This window comes from Anas platyrhynchos, chromosome 2 (genome assembly GCF_047663525.1).
Source record: "Anas platyrhynchos isolate ZD024472 breed Pekin duck chromosome 2, IASCAAS_PekinDuck_T2T, whole genome shotgun sequence".
In the NCBI taxonomy this organism is placed as follows: Eukaryota; Metazoa; Chordata; class Aves; order Anseriformes; family Anatidae; genus Anas; species Anas platyrhynchos.
In genome coordinates, this window is record NC_092588.1 from 28,441,877 (window position 1) to 28,464,515 (window position 22,639).

The 22,639-nt window shown below is 34.5% G+C and overlaps 1 protein-coding gene across 11 annotated transcripts in view; it reads right to left on the minus strand.

Moving 5' to 3' along the window:
• RALYL (RALY RNA binding protein like) overlaps positions 1-22,639 on the minus strand; it is a 413,930-nt gene that overhangs the window by 211,951 nt on the left and 179,340 nt on the right. For 9 of the 11 annotated variants that reach the window (XM_072034489.1, XM_038174147.2, XM_038174146.2 and 6 more), the window contains one exon: positions 2,688-2,966. In XM_072034489.1, the coding sequence (XP_071890590.1) occupies positions 2,688-2,943 (256 nt within the window). In that variant the 5' untranslated portion in view covers positions 2,944-2,966. Of the gene's footprint in view, positions 1-2,687; positions 2,967-20,688; positions 20,866-21,419; positions 21,534-22,639 lie in introns of those variants that run through there. The other 2 variants (XM_072034485.1, XM_072034486.1) reach the window with 2 other exon arrangements.

Sequence of the window (22,639 nt, forward strand, 5' to 3'; positions counted from 1 at the left end):
CTGGAAACCCAACCAGAAAAAATATTTAGGCAGGAACTTAATGCACATTCATGCAGTTCCCTTACCTAAAACTAGATGGGAATTTTAGCATTATCATCAGTAAATTGTATAATGCTGTATAGAGCTATAGGAATTTAAAGGTTCAATTTTAAATTTCATTTTTATACATGCAAACTATTTTTAATGCTGCTAAAGCTGTTGTGAATGACGATCACAATTTTGAATGGCAGGATCACACAGAAGGCAAGAACAAACATTAACGGTCAATTTACCAAAAGTATGAAAGGACTGATGTAGATTAACAATATAGTCTAAATTATTCCTTCTTTTGTGAGTCTTATTCCTTATTTTGAATACTGAGTACTAGTGTCTATGGTAGTATCAGACATATATACCATATGTGATAATCTTTTTCAAACATTCCTTTCTTCAAACATCTTGCAACAGCTGACTACCATCCAGCCCTCATTACATTATTAATATATTCTAATTCCCTTTAAAAGAAAATCTAGCTGTGTTATCAAAGTTTATTTGTACATTGATAGATAGCTTTTCTTTTCTTGTCCCCTTTCCACACTTTAACTGTTGATATATATATATATATATATATATATATATATAATTTTTATTGTTATTATTATTTTTTTTTCCCCCAGAATACACAGCTCTCAGGATATAGAGCTGTCTTCTTTCATCTGTAAATTATCAAGTAGTTACACTGTAATGGTCCTGCCTGCTATTTCCTCCCATTCAAAAGCACATTTACACATAAGTTATTCTTCTGTGTCATAATGCCAAGAAAGTTTTATCTATTGGTTCCTCATTATTTTGAGGCAACTATTAATGTCTACTGCTAATAAAAAGAATTCATAGAAGCAGTTTGTCTAACAAGGAGTACCACTTCTAAGAAATCATTTTATTTGTCAGAAAATACTAATGACAACCGTATTTCTCATACAGAAACTGTAAATGAGGTCTGGGACACTTAAAAGTAAATTTCACCTTTCTTATTCTTCATATTCCTTGATATATCAGGAATATATCAGGAATATCAGCATAAAATCTTCCACATGACTTGGCAGAGTAAGCAAAGTATTTTAAGATTATACAGCTGAAACTTAGTTGTGGACAAACTTTCCATTGTTATTAAATAATTTGAACAATTCAAGTGATTATTAGCCCTTTAATTGGCTTTATAACAGCTCCACCTATCTTTTGTACAAAGCACAAAAGTACTTTGAATACAGCAAGGGCATCTTCTTGCACAAAGCACTTGGTATATTACAGACTCCACAAGAAAAACTAAAAGAGACTAACAACAGTAGTCATAGTAATAACAGATCTGTTGCCTTAGGAAAACACAGTTTAAAAAATCTGGTCAGACCAGTGTGCAAAGAGCTGTAAATAATGCACTGATGGCATTACATGGCCTATTGCTCAGAGACCACTGCTCCAGGAAACATCTTCTAATAATGCCATCTCACAGACTGACTTTGCAGCCTTGCTTTTCTCACTTGAATACTTTTATTTCACTCATATATATAACTTGTCCTAAAAGAAGTTGTAAAGTAGTCTCCCCTAAAATATAATTGGATTTCTTTAATCTGTTTTTCTTTTGAACCCAAAATACAGGGTTTATAAAAGTTAAAATTACTGTTTAACAACTGTGACAAAACAACAACATATCTAACACAAATACTCAATTTCTACAAATAATCAGAAAAAAAGATTTCCACAGCCTAAGAAATTGAAAATGAATAAGCCATGTCCATTCTTTATGACTTGGTACAGCCAAAACACTAAATGCACTTCACCTCTTCCTGGCATTGCCAAGGCACACAAGTGGATTTGGTCTGAGTAATTTAGCTCAGAGGTCTAGCAAGAGATCTCTCCTAAATATTTTGCTGTACTGTCCATAATTACTATACATGTAGCATATGGGTTTAGTACTGTATTGCAGATAATTTTGTCAGTAAGGAAAAGCAAATTAAAAAAAAAAACAAATTACACAAACATTCATAACAAAGTACTAGAAAATTATTAATAATTTTATTATTAATTTTATTATTATTAATAATAATAAACTATGCTTTTTTAGTTTGGAGTTCAGAGGAACAGTGTCTACAACATTATATGGGGAGAAACTTCAACCTAAAATTTTTGTAAGCAAAAATCGAATAACAAAATGAAAAACAAATAGTTTTCGAAATGAATAACTGCATTGCAATTTGATTTGGTACAAGTTCAAGGACTAACAAAACTCATTCTTTTGCTTCTGTCTGAAATCTGGCACACCACTGAGCTGGATATTATTTTAGACTCATTAAAGTCAAGATAACCACATCTATTAGACAGGACTCATTATATCACATTAAATTTACTAATAGACCTTAAGAGAAAATGCTTATATTTTCTTCACATGAATAATCATATTCACTGCAATGGGGTTACACAGAGAAATCTAAGCACTCAGAAGTAATGTGCTTAATAAATAGGTAGTTTATAGCACTAAAAATTTCATAATAACTAAGTAACATGTAATATTTCCAAAATTCTGCTAGATCCAACATCCTGGAAATACACTCAAACAATGGAAAAACCAACTTACTGGTCCCCAGGGTAGCAACAACAGATAATATAGAAAAAGAAGAGAAAAATATATTTGAATGATATGAACAAGCACTTACCTAGTGGCTGCCCTGCAATGATCCTGGCATTCTCTCCTGCCACCGCAGCCCTTGCATGCCTCTCGCTCATGTACTGTACAAATGCGTAACCTTTGTGCACTGAGCAGCCAACTATTTTTCCATACTTTGCAAAGATCGCTTCGATGTCACCTTTTTTGACAATGGCTGTGTTCAGATTACCAATGAAGACTCTAGAGTTGATGGATTTTGGGTCATTCTTATTGGTGACATTGCTGGTCTGTGTTTTGCCGGTCATGGTTGGATTACTTGGCTTTAACCCTTAAATAAAGAACAAAGAGAATTATGTTTCATAGCATACAGTTACCCTTGGCTTTGATGATTTTTCCACCAATAATTCACTTTTTAATTTTTCCCATAAGGTGAATCTGGACTTGGAAGAGTTAAACTTTCTAAAAATGATTATCAATAAAACAAACATAACATATTTTAAAATTTTGTTAATAAGCCAAATTAAAACCTCTCATCTTTATAGATATAAAATATACCGATACATCTCTTAACACAATACTCTGTTATTGGAGCTCTGCTGTAATCATATGTGGATTTATGCTTGGAAATTCAGTATTGACTTTTTAAGTACCTAGCTATATAGAAACTGCAAAGCAAGAGAATGAATCATTATTTTATGTCAAAGAAATGAACATTCAAGGCCCTGTGGAGAGCAAATTCTAAAAATGAAAGACAACTTTGCTTTTGTTTGGTGTCAGATAGAGCACATTTATCACCAGTTAAATATCATTGACCACCATAAGGATTGCAGGACCAGTAACATATAGTTCTTTACTCAATCAATATGTTTCTATCAGAACATTTTTCCTTATCAATTCTGTGTAAAAAAAATAAATAGAAAAAAAAAAAAAGAAGGAAAAAGAAAAAAAAAAAAAGAAAGAAATTAGAAAAGGCAGGGGAAACACAAATGGCTTACACTCCTAAAATTAAAAAGTATGAAAACAAACTTCCTTAATTGTATAAATGCAGTTTTACTTGCATTTATTTAGTTTTTCCTCTGAGATCACAAGACCCTTAAAAATACTTTAAATAGAAATGGACACATTATTCTTGGGAAAGATTTGCCAAAATAAGAAAAATAATTTTTGTGTTCATCTCGTTTCAACCTTTTAAAGTGCACTTGATTTTGTTACTATTTATGCAAATTCCACCTGCCACCAGGTCATTCTATTTACGTCACTTTATTTAGATGGAGTTGAAAAGAAATAAATTATCACATGTAGCTGCTGGGTTTTCTTTAGTTGTATTTGATAACGAACAAATACATATGTATATCTTTTTAAAATGAAAACTTATTTTGTATGAAGGAGGTCATTTAAACAGCAGTCAAATATAGGTCATCTCTTACAGTTAAGATTTATGTTACTATTTTTTAACCTGTTCTTCCTTTTGATCATATCACAGTAGCAGCTCAGGCAAGAAGAGAATCCAGTTAAATACTGCTCACATTTTTCTCAAGATGAAAAGGAATAATGTTCTATATTCTGGACACCTAAAGCTTGACATTAACAGCAGAAGTTTCATATTTGAAATCAATAGCTACCATATATTAAGCTATACTGAATAAAAAAAGAAACCATTGTTACTGAACTCTACACTGTTCCTAGTGAACAGTAGCCATCAGTACTTTGGCTATCTCCATCACACATAATCCAAACCCCACCCTTAGGATAAAACACACAATGGAGACATGGGCAATCCTCCAGAGTCTTAGAAAATGTTCTGCTTATTTTCAAGCACACATACATAGAGTGGAGGCTATCAGTCAACTTGTTTTTACTTCCTTAAACACTTAAAATAACAGTTTACTCTATATTACAACATTTAAAGAAAACACTGTAGAAGCAAATAAATTTTCTTGTAAGTTTATCAAATTGAAATACATTCTATAAACACAAGATACTGTATGTATTTAGAGATTGCAACATGGAAAACCAGGAAAACTAACCTGATCAAAATCCTTTGAACTTTATTATATGACACAGTTAATATCTGTATTTCTAGGTTCCTGTGCGGATCATGCATGTTGAAGTCATGCCTGTATATAGCTAACCTGAATATTTGGAACACTTAGTACCATACAGTACTAAGTACACTCGTAACTGTACATTCATAACTGTACTTAATACAGTTTGAAGACAATCCACTTAAGAAACAAAAATGTGTTGCACATTGAGCTCCATGTTGGCAGAAAGTAGCTATTATCTGAGAACTTGCAAGTTTAAACCCATCTAAGATATAACTATATTTACACAGGAGTCAAGGTGCACTTCACATAGTGTTTGCTTGAAGAGCACTAATCTGAAGAGGTTACATGGCAGAGTAGCTAGGCATAAAAATAAAAATTTCAGCACTCAAATAGCTGGTGAACAGAAAAAATGCTGGTATTCTGTGATACTCTCAAAAGACACATCATTTTGGTGTACCTATGTTGGGAAAAATTCACATGAGTAGTGATAGTTCATGTTTGTGAAAATCTGGTCCTAGCATCTTGTTAATGTTCTCTGTGCTTGCTTATCATTTCATTGGGTCAGTGTTGGTCTCTGGTCTAGATAACAGTAGACTTGTCTTGTAGACCTGTCTCTTCCACTAATTTTCTGTATGATTCTCACTAAGTCACTTTTTTATTTCACTTTTTAGACCTTAGACTTGCCTTTTTTTTTGGCTAAGCTCTGTCACACAATGTCATGATCTCAGCTGGGATTCCTGGGTATAACAGACACAATAATAAAAATGACAAGGGAAAAAAATCTAAAGAAAATCTTCTGCCAGACAAAATTTGCATGAAAATTATAAACAAAACCCCTCTTTAATTATTACTATCACAACTGTTTTCCAAACACCAAAGTACTACACTCTGTATTTCCTCTATTGTTTAGTCATTTAAAATGGGATTTAGTGAACTATTCCTTTTTATGACCTGAAAATACTCATTTTATTTTTGCCCAGATTTACTGTGTACTAATTTAAATAGAGTTTGAATAGGACATTGAAAGTTTCCCTCTTGTAGTTTTCCTTTGCAATGCAGATGTACAACATTTTTGTAACACAAAAAAAAAATAGTTGTCTGGTGGGTTCTCATATTCAAATGAACAGCCAGGAAAATATGCTGCAGATATTCAAAAGATGAGAATAATATTAACATATGAATAATTGAGATCCGATTGCCTTGGTGGTCTACATACAATACTATTGTGAATATTTCATAAGAATCAAAGATACACGGGAACTTCATTACAATGAGAAAGAACAATAAGTTGTACACTTCAGTTACTATATACATCTGTGAATACTGAATTATGCTTATCACTTCTGTGCTATCAGTAAAAGCACAAATATTGTAACTCATACAACCACAGAAATAAATGAAATTGTGAGAGAAACATATCTGAAAACATCTCATTTCATTGTAGCCTTTAATAAGGTATCTTGTTAATTTCTTATCATTGCAGTGATATTACCTTTCTGGTAATAAATGCAAAATATATAATTTTATAATTATATATTTTATAAATTTTATAATATATATATAATATTATATATAATATAATATAATATAATATAATATAATATATATATTTTATATATATATTATATAATATATATAAATTTTATAAAATATATAATTGCTATAATGCAAAACATATCTTTTAAGGAATACCTTACAGAGAGAAGATACTTGTTAATACACTTCATTGTACTGTTTCATGATACAGCTAATTTAATTATTCTACCTAGAACTAACTAATGTAAGTCTTCGTACAATTGAACATCAAAGTTATAAACTGCACCATTTTCATTACAATTTAAATCTCAGATTCAAAGAGTAAAGTCCCCAAACCTGTTTTAAACTTTAAATTTTCTAGATGTTAAACAGGAATGTAAATGTAAATGACTAAAATGAGTTTCATATTACCCAACACATACATGGGATATGTCTGTCAGTCAATATGAGCTGCTAAAGAAGAGGGCAGGTTTAAAATCCTTGCTTTCTTCACATTTCCTATGAAGTTTGGTTAAACATCAGAATGACAAAGCATTCCTTTGTGGCTCTGAAACTCAGCTTCAGTCCATAAAATGAACATCTGAACTCACATCTCCCATTTAATAGGAGATGTTGCCCTATGGGCACACCAGAATAATGAAGACAATGGTACCTTTTACAGTTGTGTTGTGTTCTGATGCATGGAACAGTATAAGAACTGAGGCAAACAGGAGTTGTTCAATTCTACATCCCAATAATTCCCAGGAATTTCCCTGGGGAGTAGGGGTGAGAAGGGACCATTATAGCCAGATTATTATTGGTCCTTTGGCTCACAGTGCTGCTTATGCAGTTTACCAATGACAGGACAATGCAAAGCCTATTTTTGAAGAAACAGCATTTTGGTTAATATGCAAAATAATTTGGGAGAGACAGACACCTGAGGACCTGATCTGTTAAAAAGGATTATGAGAACTATTCACTTCAGCATCTTCCATGTTATATAAATGGTCGTTCATCATCTTAAAAGACTGGAACTCATCAGCTCAGTTGTTATTTTCCAAGGAATACAAAAAAATTATCCTTATACATTTTTGCATGCTAAATAGACTAGTAAGGCCAAATTCTAAAAATTCTGTTGGAGTTAGAAGCTCACTTAAATCTTATTACAAGAGGGTAGGAAAAATTTAAATTGAAGATTTTTTTTTTTTAGTAAGGTCCATACTTAGTTTCACTTTCTAAAAATTTGCCTTCAGCAAGGTTAGAAATATTTTCAGGAACTTCTTATTAATGTGAATTTATCCTGAAGTTATTTTATTTCATTTCTAAACAAAACATTTGCTTCTTTTAAACAAATAGTTAAGTCTATATAATTTGAATGAACTAAAATTTTTGCTTACAGTGACTCTAGGAATAATTAGGATTTACTAAGGAAAAACTGAAGCAAAAAAAAAAAAGGAAAATCTTTCACAAAAACTGAAATGTTTTCTGAAAATAGATTAGAACTATATTACTTTGCACACAAAGGTGTGCCAAGGGAGTTGGCAGAGGTGATTGCTGAACCACTCTCTATTATCTTTGAAAGGTCCTGGAGAACAGGAGAGGTGCTTGAAGATTGGAGGATAGCCAATGTCACTCCGGTCTTCAAGGAGGATCCAGGAAACTACAGGCCAGTCAGTCTCACCTCTGTCCCTGGAAAGGTACTGGAGCAGCTTGTTCTGGATGCCATCTCCAAGCAATTGGAAGAGAAGAAGGTTATGAGGAGTAGTCAGCATGGATTCACCAAGGGGAAGTCATGCTCGACCAACCTCGTTGCCTTCTATGATGGCATCACCAGCTGGGTAGATGAAGGGAGAGCAGTGGATGTCATCTACCTTGACTTTAGCAAGGCTTTCAATACTGTCTCCCATGACATCCTGATGGCAAAGTTGAGCAAGTGTGGGATAGAGGAGTGGACAGTAAGGTGGGTCGAGTACTAGCTGACTGGCCTAGTACTAGGGGGTGGTGATCGGTGGCACAGAGTCTGTCTGGAGACCTGTGACTACTGGTGTTCCCCGAGGGTCGGTGACAGGTCCAATCTTATTCAACTTCTTCATCAATGGCCTTGATGTCTGCCCTCAGCAAGTACACCAATGACACAAAGCTGGGAGGAGTGGCTGACATGCCAGAAGGCTGTGCTGCCATTCAGAGAGACCTGGACAGGCTAGAGAGATGGGCATGAAGAAACCAAATGAGATTTAATAAGAGCAAGTGTAGAGTCCTGCACCTGGGAAGGAACAACCACATGTATCAGGCTGGGGGACAACTTACTGGAGAGGAGCTCTGAGGAGAAGGACCTGGGGGTCCTGGTGGACAACAGGTTGACCATGAGCCAGCAGTATGCCTTTTTGTCCAAGAGGGCTAATGGGATCCTGGCATGCATTACAAGGAGTGTGGCCAGCAAGTCAAGGGAGGTGATGCTCCTCCTCTACTCTGCCCTGGTCAGGCCTCACCTGGAGTACTGTGTCCAGTTCTGGGCTCCCTGTGTAAAAAAGATAGGGATCTCCTGGAAAGAGTCCAGCGGAGGGCCATAGAGATGATACAGGGCCTGGAGAATCTTCCCTATGAAGAAAGGCTGAGAGACGTGGGTTGATTCAACCTGGAGAAAAGAAGACTGAGAGGGGATCTCATCGATGTGTTTAAATACCTAAGGTGTGGGAGACAGAGGGATTTGGCCAACCTCTTTTCAGTGGTTTGTGTGGACTGGACAAGGAGTAATGGTCACAAGATAGAGCACAGAAAATCCTGCAACAACCTCCGAAAGAACTTCTTCATGGTGAGGGTGATGGAGCGCTGGAACAGGCTGCCCAGGGAGGTTGTGGAGTCTCCTTCTCTGGAGATATTTAGGGCCTGTCTGGATGCCTACCTGAGCAGCCTGCTCTAAGGTACCTGCTTTGCAGGGAGGTTGGAATTGATGATCTTTCGAGGTCCCTTCCAACCCCTTCAATTCTGTGATTCTGTGAAAGAGATTTTAAAATACCACACTTCTGTGTACTTACTATATTTACAAAGAAAATGTTAGGAAAAATTAAACACTTTCATTTTCCCCCAAACACAAATTAGCCTGAGATCATGTCTACAGCTGAGTCAGGAAATAATCAACACTCAGTGTTAGGTTTCTGTGATGACCAATTTTTGCTTATAAAACATAGAAACTTGAAGTGAAAACTAATTCTGTAGAAATGTTTCTTAACTATAAAAATTCTAAGCACTGGTAATTTATTCAAAGCACCATTTAAATGCCAAACCTTAATTTTCACCATTTGCAGTAAGAAAGTTTGCTGAGTAACATGCAGATGCATTTGATAAATAAAAATCCTTCCAAGAAAGATAACAACCTGAAAAGTCAACTTGTTGGCCAGTGATGTCTGTCTTGACAATTAAAAATTGTAAAAAATATACAGAGTAAAAAATGCAGCCTGATCAACTGCTAGGATGTTTGGGTTTGAGCTGAACAAGGACATTCTAGTAGATATTGAATATCATGATATCAGCCCTTATATGGATAAAATGCAGCACTATAAGAGTGCTCCGTCTCTGACCTAAAACATACAGAGCTCTCAGGCAACTCCAAGGAATTTAACTCTGCCCTTCTGTTATCCAGACTCAGTTAATAGCTGAACTTTTGTAAATATCAAGATTCGATCCTTACTTTAATAGTTGAATTATTTTGTGACTTAGAGTCTTTGAGATTTAAAAATTAATACATGTTACAATTTTCATCAAGAATAAAAGCTCAAGGAAAATATTTTCTCTCCTTTTAAATTGTTTTTTAGCAACAGTGACAACATTAATACTTTTGCAGTGTTACAGAAAAAAATAAGATGTTTAAACATTAGATGTATTATGTATATGTGGCTAAAATGTCCTACAGCACTTATTTATCTTGTATTGGTACTAATATTTTATGAAGATAATTCAATATTCATGTTAACTGCCTTAATAAGCTGTCATTAAAAACTGTTTTATCTTAGATGAACAAACTTATCAAACATATCAAACTAATCAAACTTATAAAATTTTAAACATAAAATTTTAAAAAATATAATAATAAAATTTAAAACTTATAAAATTTTACATACCTGTTGAAAGTAAGAATATTGGATATGTCATGGGGGAGAGAAGGAGGGAAGGAAGTGAGAGAACAGAAAGCTACCAGATAAAATATGTTTTATCATGGAAAGTCCTTTCTTTGTATTTTAAATCAATTTTAATGGATTACTATATCTAGGTCACACAAATAAAGAAAAAAGTTATTTTTAAGATGGTTAGTTAAATCCACATAAAAATATTTTGGGCTTTTCCTGTCCTCATTAAAGAAAAAAAAAAGCTTCTGTCTTCCTCCCAAAGATATCCTGCCTTTTAAAATAATTTTTATTTAGGTATTTATTTATTTATTTTATGTTAACCTTAAAGTTAGGGTAAAGTTTTCCATTTAATAATTTTAAGAATGGGTTGACACATCATGCCTATAGCAGAGACAATTCTCCCTACAAGTTGACACTTCTGGAGCCATTTAAATGATAAAATTCATCAATTCTTGTTATCACACACAGAATCACAGAATTGTCCAGGTTGGAAGAGACCTCAAGATCATCGAGTCCAACCTCTGACCTAACAAGTCCTCCACTAAACCATATTGCTAAGTTCAACATCTAAGTGTCTTTTAAAGACCTCCAGGGACTCCACCACCTCCCTAGGCAGAAGGAAACATTTCATCATGGAACTGACAGCTTGTATGTGCTGTCAGTCAGGCTCTTTTTTTTTTTTTTTTTTTTTTTTTTTTTTTTTTAAAGAAAAAGGCAAACAGAAGAACAGAAGTTGGTGACTTTTCCTTTTGTTTTTCTTTTGTCCAGGTCTATTTGTAGCCAGCTATCTCATCTCCTCATCTCCTCTGAGTCATCATTTATCATTTATACAGCTAGCTATTTTAATCTTCCCTCATCAGTCATTTCTGCTGACTTCTTAATAATTTTTAATGTATTTCTGTTTTTCTACAGTTTCTGTGGCCTGAATCTGACTTCAGAATTCAGTTGTAGGTATAGTGACAGTAAAAGGTACAGGAGGACTGCTGTCTTTTTCTTCACTTGGCAGCTTCATGATACAGTGAATTGCCTAAAAACAATCTTAGCTATTTTTACAGTCATATGACATTTCAGGCTAATCTCATGTTCACCAGGATATCTTGGTCTCACTCAGCAGTGTTGCTTCCTGTGTGTTTTTGCTTCCTCCAGCTTCATATTACTGTGAGGATTAAATGAACCTTGGCAAGTAAGACAGTCTCCTACTATCATTTTTATAATTCTAAATTTCCTAATAGACTTCAGCAGTTCTCTCTGCTCTCAGGGGTGTTTACAGTTTCAAAGTACAATATCTTCTGAAATTTTAATCAGCAAAACATTTTGGCACTTCAGAATTTGAAACTATTATGTAAAATTAAGCCTAATAAGGATAACTGTTGTATGGTTAGATGTTTCCTCTACAATAAAATTTTCTTTCTAAATCTTCTTTGCTATTTTTTTTTTTTTAAGGACATGTTACATGGTTAGGATAATATTTCATATAATTCTTATGGAAAGAAGATTATTTGGGCAAACATATCTTGCTCTTTTAATGTAGTGTACCATCTTTATTAATTGTGGAATTGTTATGAGAGGTTCATAGATGGCCAGTTTTACTCCACTGAAGCTTCCAAGAAAACTACTGGTAGCATTATGTAGGCAAGTATTATTTTGCTCCTTTCTGTTTCTTCTATTATTTTATAAGAGTTTAAAATTGGATTTGGGGAATGTCACGGTCCAGGCTGCCAAACACCAAACAAGAAGTAAAGAGCTTCAGAATTGTAATCCCAGCTCTGGTACAGACTTGATAAGAGGCCTTATGCAAGTAACTTAATGTCTTCACCTTCTTCTATTTCTTCAGCAACTGGCAATAATACTGATGATATTCCAGCTCAGTGGGTTGTTACATGAATAAAATGAAAGCATGAAAAACACCACAAAAATGCTGCAACACTAGAAAGTTTAGTAGGAAGTATACAGCCAGGACTTTGTTTGAGGATTAGTGATATCTTTGCTTTCCCAGTCCATAATATTTCTACCTCTATTTAAAAAAACCTTTCCTGTCTTTTATGTGTATGGTTATTTTAACAACAATTTGTCTCCATACTAGTTGATCAAAATTGATATTTGGTCTTTCATAATGGAGAGATCACAGAATAACAGAATCACAGAATTTCTAGGTTGGAAGAGACCTCAAGATCATCGAGTCCAACCTCTGACCTAACACTAACAAATCCTCCACTAAACCATATCGCTAAGTTCTATATCTAAACATATTTAAAGACCTCCAGGGACGGTGACTCCACCACTTCCCTGGGCAGCCCATTCCAATGCCTCATAACCCTCTCAGTAAAGAAGTTCTTCCTAAGATCCAACCTAAAACACCCCTGGCGCAACTTAAGCCCATTCCCCCTCATCCTGTCACCAGGCACATGAGAGAATAGACCAACCCTCACCTTGCTATAGCCTCCTTTAATGTACTTACAAAGAGCGATAAGGTCGCCCCTGAGCCTCCTTTTCTCCAAGCTGAACAAACCCAGCTCCCTCAGCTGCTCCTCATAAGACTTGTTCTCCAGACCCACGACCAGCTTCGTTGCCCTTCTCTGGACTCGCTCGAGCATCTCGATGTCCTTCTTGTAGTGAGGGGCCCAAAACTGAACACAGTACTCGAGGTGCGGCCTCACCAGAGCCGAGTACAGGGGGACAATCACTTCCCTAGACCTGCTGGCCACACTGCTTCTTATACAAACCAGGATGCTTTGGCCTTCTTGGCCACCTGAGCACACTGCTGGCTCATATTCAGCCCACTATCAACCAATACTCGCAGGTCCTTCTCCGCCAGGCAGCTTTCCAACCACTCCTCTCCCAGCCTGTAGCTTTGCTTGGGGTTATTGCGCCCAGGTGCAGGATCCAGCACTTGGCCGTATTGAACTTCATAGAGTTGACCTCAATCCATTGGTTCAGCCTATCCAGATCCTCCTGCAGAGCCTTCCTACCCTCGAGCAGATCGACACACGCACCTCACTTGGTGTCATCTGCGAACTTACTGAGGGTGCACTCAATGCCCTGGTCCAGATCATCGATGAAGATATTAAAGAGGACTGGCCCCAGCACGGAGCCCTGGGGAATGCCACCAGAGACCCGCCTCCAACTGGATTTGACTCCATTCACCACAACTCTTTGGGCCCAGCTACCCAGCCAGTTTCTAACCCAATGAAGCGTACGCCAGTCCAAGTCACAAGCAGCCAGTTTCTTGAGGAGAACGCTGTGGGAAACAGTGTCAAAAGCCTTGCTGAAGTCAAGGTGGACCACATCCACAGCCTTTCCCTCATCTACCAAGTGCATCACTTTGTCATAGAAGGAGATGAGGTTTGTCAAGCAGGACCTGCCTTTCATAAACCCATGCTGACTGGGCCTTATCACCTGGTTGCCTTGTAAGTGCCACGTGATGACAATCAAGATAATCTGCTCCATGAGTTTCCCTGGCACTGAGGTCAAACTGACAGGCCTGTAGTTCCCCGGGTCTGCCGTCCAGCCCTTCTTGTAGATGGGTGTCACGTTTGCTAGCTGCCAGCCAACTGGGACCTCCCCCGATAGCCAGGACTGTTGATAAATAATGGTAAGTGGCTTGACCAGTTCCTTTGCCAGTTCTCTCAGTAGCCTTGGGTGGATCCTATCTGAAATATGTAAGAATATTTGGATTTTGTAAATTATTTATTTACATGTAAATCCAAAGGCAAATTAGAACCATCATTTTTGATTTCATTTACTCCACATTGTCCCTTTCAGATGTCTGTCTTGGATATTTACACCTGAGGACCATATTGGGCATCTGACTCACAGGAAGAAAAGCTAGTACTGACAACCAAGTAATCCACTCTGCCCTCATCTACCCAGCTGGTGATGCCATTCACCACAAAACACCTGAATGTCTTTCTAGTCTATTTAGAAAGTCTACTCTACCTTTTCACACTAAATCTCATGTGCATATACCAAAGTTTAGGATTACAAAGGTATTCCTGAAACAAGTGATTCTCTCACCACTGATAGTATGCAACAAGCTATCTTGAAATTAAGCAATTTTAACATCTGTTTATTTTTTTCAGTTCTGTGTTGAGATTGGAAATAAATGAAACTTAGCATTGTAACATTGTCATTGTTACTGAGAGATCAGAAAGCCTTCACTGTGCCCCATACAATAAATAAATAAATAAATAAAATGAAATAAATGCTCGGCAAGTTAAACAATGTATTAAAAGTAATGTGTTCAAATACTGCATATCACTGAGAACTCCAAAAATCATACTATATTTTCATTTTTGTCTTTCAAGTGCATTATATTTATACATAAAATGTCTTCTTTTCCTCTTCACCATTTCATTTTGTGGAAAACCAAACAACAATTGGATGAGGAATTTTTCTCCAATATTTCTTGATCTTTGTATTATCAGCAGTAAGTTCTTCACTGGAGCAGGTAGATACAAGTGAAGTTTTTATTTAGTCTAGGATATTAGTAATTCTTGGTGAATCTATGTTTTTAATGTAGTAGATATTTGATGCCCAAACACAGTGATAATAGTCCTTGCTTAAGTAAGTATTTTATTTACTTCAGGCTATTTTAGAGAATCAATTAAACTAGCACAATGAAATAACAATATGACAAAGATATTTTGCTAAAAGCATTATCTGAACATTAATCATACATATTAATATAGGTTTGTTTGTTTGTTTTTGATGCAAACCATACAAAAACCTTTGTCAACATATCTTTTGTAGCAGTATGTTATTTAAGCAAATGGTGATTTTCCAGGACAATGCCTAATAGTTTCATGTCATCATGTAACTCAGCCTCTGAGACCCAAATCTATGTACACTTGAATGCTATAATTTGGTGCTGGCTTTTTCTTCTTGTTCTTGGTTAACCCCCTTGTAAAGACACAAGTGTAAGATATCATTCTTTCCTTGTACTGACTGGAAACAAAACTCTAATATTTTCACCATCTGTCTCACATCTATTTTACTCTGCCAGAGCCTTTTTACCTCATTTTTCACTTGATTCCATTCTGTTTCTTCTATTTGGCTGAGTCCTTCCTACAACCTTTCCTCCTCCTCAACCTTTTTTTTTTTTTTTTTTTCCTCAGCACTAAAATCAAATTTTCCAGTGCTTTTGTCTTCTCTTCATAAGGGCCTATCTAGATGCTGGCTGATTTATTTATACTGTGTGTGTGTGTAAATATATATATTTTTTCAAAGAGTGCGGTCTTGTAAGCACTGAGTACAGTAGCACCTGAGGTGAACGTACTCTGTCATTCTATCAGGAACTAACTTTATTGCTATTCTGAGTGACACGGTGGCCCTGCCAAAGTCAGTGGAAAAGAAAACAAAACAAAAAAACATGAACTGTAATAAAACTGAATATTTACCTGTCTACATACTTCAAAAGGAACAGCACTGGATCTTTAAGCTGTACAACATTTTTAAAGACTAGAAAAATATGATTGTGGTAAAATTGAGCATGCAATACTTGACTTTTTCTTCCCACATTAGATGAACTGGAACAGGGAAAAAAAAAAGGAAAATATTTCCACTTATTTTTCAAAACTCAGAGTGGATTATCATTTAATTTGAAGCCAAAAGATACAGACCTTCAAAGATTATTTTTAGAAACACCAGTGGAAAATAAATCACTAAAATCCAGAATATTTTAGATAAATATGCTATATAAAATATACTTTATTACAGTATAAAGTATATATATACACATATATAGAGTATGTATATGAAGTATATACTTTATATACTTTAAATATATCTCCTTTGTATCACAGGAGGTAGGAAAAAAATTGAGTGTAAAGAGACATCCCTATGAATCTTATATATTTTTTCTATTGATTACATTCAATCTCCTACATCACATTGTAGAGCTGTAAAGTATCTAGTAGGAGTGCAGTGAAAACTAGTTGAAGTAAATAATTTACAAATGAATAATTTATCCTTCAAATTTTCTACCCTTTAAAGATTTTTCTAAAGCTCTTCCTGTCGTAATATCTAACCTCTAGTCTAAAGGATGGGATAATTAGAAGAATTCATTACTAACATAACTCTGCTTTAAATGACAGTGAATCTTTCATTGACTTATCTAGGGCAGGAAAGAATATAAACTGAAGGGAGAGATTTTTTTGATGTTTCTGTGTTTCCCCCCCAAGTGAATACAAACAGATTCACTTTAAGATTTGGTATCTGACAACAGTTAAAAGCAGATTTTTGAAAGCATTTGACTTTCGATATTAAACATATATATATATATATATATACATATATATATATATATATTAACTTTATCTAGTTCATCTAGATTTAATTTGTTCTAGTATTACCAATGTTATTGTTTCCTTCCAGTTGACTTTTAGTGTGTTTCTTCCATGAAATTTGCTTGGGAAACTCGAATAAGTGTTTGAAATCTTTCATAACAATGAAATTTGTGTATGAAAGTTGAAACACAAAAAGACTACAGAAGCAACCGAAGCTAAATATAAACGTGCATGGAAGTCAGTTCTTCCATGGAAGAAAGTTGCTTTTGTTATTTTCCTTACTTTAACTGATCAGCTTTAGCAGCTCAGATTGATTATTTTCAGTCCATGTTATCCTGTCATCCTAATTACAACTGGACATATCGACAAATATTAATTATTTGACAGAGCTAATCATTTTGAAACTAAAGTATGCTCAGCAGGGACAATCACTGGTCTTTCAATATGCAAGTCTCAGTTCTCCAGCTGCAGTGCATTCAACATCGACTGTTTGATTTCCATTAGTATTGCTAGTTATTCTCCTAATATAATAATGTGTTTTAATACTCATTTGGGAAAATAAATATATAAATAAATATTCCTTTAAAAAGCATCTTATTCCTTTCCAAATGTTCACAGCTGTTTTATTAGTAGTACAATACCAGCAGTACATTTGTGTAAGTGATGATAACTGTCAAGTAAGGAAAAAACTGCATGTCAATTCTTGCATATGTTAAATCAGTCCTTTTGAAGAAAATGATCACTGGAATAATTTTAAATTCTGAGAGTGAGCTGTAGCTGAGAAACATCATTACCTTCATCAATAACTGGTAAAATTTAAAATAATCTTTTATCATTTTTATCCATACCTGCAAAACAAGAAGAACATCTAAATGTTTTCTCTGAAATTGATTATGTAGTTATTACAGATGTTCTTACAAGCTATTCAACTCCTGATAACTGGGAAATTTTACCAGATGTAGAGTGGAAAATTGAAGGGAATATCAAGAAGTATAAGTAACATTTTAAAGAGAAATTGGAATAATCTCTGCTCTCTTAAGCTAGAACATGTTGAATTTATGTAGGAATTTGAATTTATGTAGGAATCTATATACTTACAGCAAAAAATGTTGTGATTTAATGCTTTTTGTTGTTACATTTTTATATTTTTAATTGTAGAAAGAGGTAGGACCATTAAGAAGAAAGAGGATTTGATAAAATTATTACTAGTCCCTTCTTTCATTTTAATCAAGTGACTTTCAAGCCTATCTTTAATCTTTCCATAAATGAAGTTAAGTGCTATCAGCTTTTATAAAATGAAAAGTGTCTTCACGACAAAATTGTTGATTGTCACAGTTGGAGAAGGATCTGGATGAAATTTCACAACATGGGTATTTCTCAAAAGTAATCTCCTCAGATGTTTCTGATAGTTTTTATTGAGCTATTTCTTCTTCTGTCTGTCAACCTTTCCAAAGGATATAATAAAAAATAAGTGTAAAGAAACATATTTAAGGAAGAGTGGAAAATTTCTGGCATTTTTTTTTTTTTTTTTTTTAAATACATATTGGTAATCTAAAAATGACAACTTACTATTTGATTCATTTTCCTCTTTTCTCAATATGTTGACAATACTCTGAACAAGCTATCCATTTTGAAATGGTGATGTTCTTTTGGATATTAAGGTCTTTAATCCATCATGAACTAGGAGTTTTGTGTATATGCATCTTCACAATTTCAACAGATGTTGTAGTTCTGCAGCATTTCTTGCTTTCCTTACTGCAGTGGTAGACCAGAGACCTGTGAAATACTGTTACTAACACCTAAGGTAGATCCTTCAGTCTACACTCTAAAGGAGAGTAAAGATGACTGAAACAGTCAAAAATATTGTTCTCTCTCTCTCTTTTCTTTTTTTTTTTTTCTCCTGTCTGACCATTAAATCCTGAGGTTTTTAACTTACGTACTTAGGCTGTTTGATGTGAGTGTGAAAGTTAACATTAATCTACATAAAGATATGATTAATACAGTACAGAATTAGTTAGTTGCTAATTCACAGATTTGAAATAATCTTGTCCAGAAAAACAATTGCTTTGCAAAGCATACACATTTAGAAGTGTTTCTGCACAGCTTAATATCTGGCTACTGAAACAATTGCTCCCAATAAGTTAACTAGAAAAAAGGGAAAATATATAATGTAACATTTTCAATTTGGTCATATGTTGGATATGTAAAATTATCTCCCACCTCCAGATCTGGTCTTGGAAAGAGAATCACAATAGAAAAACTCTAGGCAATGCCTGTTCTCTACAGGAGGCAAAACTTGCCAAACCTCCCCAAACAGAGTGAGAGGACAACTTTTTCTCCAATATTAGCTTGCTAATCGCAGTTTAATTTTAAATTTCATGCAAAAGCGACTTAAACATGTAATTTCCTGAACCTCTGATAAGGAAATTTATTCCCTGACCATTAGAACTCTATGAAAATGTATCACATCTCTCTCTGGTTTCTATGTCTCTGTAACTTCTTTCCTCAACTACACTTAGACTGAGGACTAAAGAAAAACACCTTCAAAACACTAGAAACTGTTCCTAAATCAAGGGCACCACCTGGCAGAAGGACAGCTTAAAATATTCAGAAACAATTAGTATTCCATTGTCCTTGATGCAGAATCTTGAAATATAGGAGGTTTGGGAAGAGTGAAATGTAGCAGAATTGCATAAAGCACAGTGATGGCAAATGTAAAAATATTAGCTCTTTCTCAAGCAACTCAGCTGTAAGGATTATAAAACAACTGATATGAGCTTGGTTAATGATCCTTTAAATTCAAATATACTTTTGCCTTCTCTCAACATATATTTTATGGAGTCAAACATATAGTAAACTCTCTTTAAATTGTATATGTATTGAAGTCATGTACAATGTACTTTTTTCTAGCTGGTGAGACCTAAAGAACTGTTAAAAAGTAACAACTTTCAAACAGAGGTACAGTTTTAGTTATTCTATAATTATATAATCAACTAAATGACATAAAAGGTGCTAAGGAATACCTGTTCCATATTCTCATATCAAAATCTGTTCTAGGAAAAAACTTTGAAGACTTTGCAATTTGTTGCTGATTAAAGTGAGGAAAACAAACAAACAAAAACACAACAAAACATAAAAATAGATAGTTCAGGTCAATTTAAAACAAAAATATTTTTTCCCTCTTAGGCCAAAATGAAAAAGTAGGGGCAATGTAATGTTTTGTATAAAATCTAGGAAAAAAAAAAAAGTATTTTAGGAAGGGTCTCTCTATACACATATATTATATATATCTATATTATCCTCTCTCTATTTTTCAAGCTGAAATCATATGATAAATTTGACATAAGGTTAAGTGAAGCTGTTTAAAAATTTTTCAAAAAATGTTCCACATTTGCAAAGTTGCATCACCTCATAAACATTAATGGATTTGCTTTCAGAACATCTTCTGTGAAAGAGGTTTTCTATTCCAGTATAACAATGAACTAGCAAACTTATATAATTGAAATTATTTTCTCAGAATATCTTTATATAAATATAGACTCCGTCTTAAGTCCTGATCTAGTGCTTACACACAAATGCAATACATAAGAAATATAGCTGAAGTGGTTAAAAGAAAAGTTTAAAGGAGAATGAAGATCCTTTTAAGAGAATGTGTCCATTAGCTAAGGACTATTTCTCATGAAATCTCTCTTATTATTATTTTGCTTCATTCCTTTTTGATATCTGTTAACTAAAGTTGTCACCAAGACTGTTTGTTATAATTTTTCAAAACCAAGGATGTTCACAGTGTGAGGGCAACTTTAAAAGGATGCACACAAGGTTACCTACACTTGGATGAACCTTATTCCATTCTGGTTTTGCCTCTTCAACAAGGTTCAACAATTAAAAAATATATATATATATTATTTATTTTATTTTTAAAGAAAATTCAATCAGTTCAATCCTCACCAATATTTATACAGTTGCACAGTATACAGATTGCACAGTATGCACTGTAGGCATTTACAAGCACTGTGACATTATACAGTATTTCAAAATAAACATAAGTACTACAGGTACCATGTCAATTGTAAACTTACAGATGTCTGATTGCCATTAGATAGTCTGAGTCCAAGTAGCAGCAATTTCTGAGTGAAATAGTGTGATGAATTATACCCACTTCTTACGTCATTTTGGATTTTTTTCTTTCCTTCTAAGAGCAGTCAGAACAGCAAACGACCTTCCTGTTCCCCATCACAACCCCTCATGACACACCACTGGGGAAAAAAAAAAAAGTAGAAAATATACCCATATGACATTCCTAATTGTTCAGCCTCTCCAAAGTTCTAACCAAATTATCTTCTCATCAGTATTTCTACTAATGTTTTCAGTGAATGCTTGTGATTGCACAAGGCTGATATTGCCAAACACGTCAACCTGGATAAAGAAAATTAAAAACATGTCTGCTGGAGCTTGTATCTACAGTGCAAAAGGAAGCACTAGCATAGTTGCTCTAGGAGCTACTACAGTCTGGGATTCCCTCTTTTTATCCTGACCTAGAAGAATAGAGCAGGAGCTCTCCACAACCCCCAAGAGCACAGTGTCAGCCACAGGCAACCAGAAGGAAACAGTTGTTCTTCAATGTCATAGTAAGGCAGTCTCTTCATACCCAAAGCTCCCATTGAATTATTTAAACGTTTAGGATACCACCTGGTAATTATAAAAGAATTAAAACAGAAACATAACAGTGCTTGATAGAATGATTTGGTTTAACATGATTTCTGGAAATGAAATTAGCTTCAGCTTTTCATCTTTCATTGTTGTTTCCTACCTTCCCTCCTTGTGTTTTTTAACAAATGTAGCTGCTTCTTTCTCTAATTTTCCTTCATGATCTCTGTTCTCTCATTGGAAACGCACAGAACCTCTTTATTTAAAGATGTTTTCCCCTTCAGCTGACTGCCACTCTGGGACCCATTGAAATGAGGTAGTTAACAAGCAAGGGAATTTGCTGCAGCTGAGCAACTGTTCTTACTGAATAACAGAAACATGTCAGTGTCATACATTAACTATGAAAGCAACCTTAGACTCAGCAGACATAATCAGAAACTTCCCTGGGTTATATTTTGTAATGTCACCAGCAAAAACTCTAGACTTCAAACAAGTAACTGCAAAAATACAATATACTGAAATCAAACTTTGATACACTAGGGGTCTAACTTTGAAAGGAAATAGAAAGCTCAACAAAGACAGTATCAAAATGGTTAAAAAACACAGCAGAAAAGTTGAATTCAGGAAAAAACATTTATAGATGGAGTAATTTTTCTCTCAGGAGTGTGAAAACAAGAAAACAAGAAACTCTTACAAGAAGATTCACAGGTGGTCTCTTCCTGCCCAAGAAAAATTTTACTTAAAAAATTTCAAAAGCTTCTGTTTAAATCTGTGGTGAGAAATATTACTCATTCATTATGCACACACACACAAAAAAATCCCAAGTTAGAAAAACAGTAGAGATACTAGAAACACTGCTTCTTTCACATGGAGTGCATTGTATTTATCTGTGGAGGAGTGAATCAGGTTTTGCAATAAAAATTATTGCATTTGTTATTCTTTTCTCCTTAGTTGGAACCAGCAAAATAAATAAGTCTCCAGTGTGAGTGTAGTGAAAGCAATAGGATTCCAGAAAATCTATTTATTCTTTCTCTTCTTATGTTATTGTTACACAGTATGTGGTACTTAAATCAACTTTCTTTTGCCACATAATCACCAGTTTTCAGCTTCTCATTTCATACATGGTGAATTTTACTCTTCTAATTTGCTGGTGTACTGATGGGCATTTTTGGTGAAGTGGTTTTCCTAATTTTCTAGGTCATATACATCGGTCTGGGAAAGTTCACTCTTTATCAACATCTCTTAGAAAATGCAAAGCTCTGGATAATGTTATGTACCTTGAAGAATCTAGACCAAAGTGTCTCAAATTTTGACTCAAAATCAGTAGACACTTCTAATCTTTAATATTTCTGTGACCATAGGAAAATATAATAATGTCTTCTG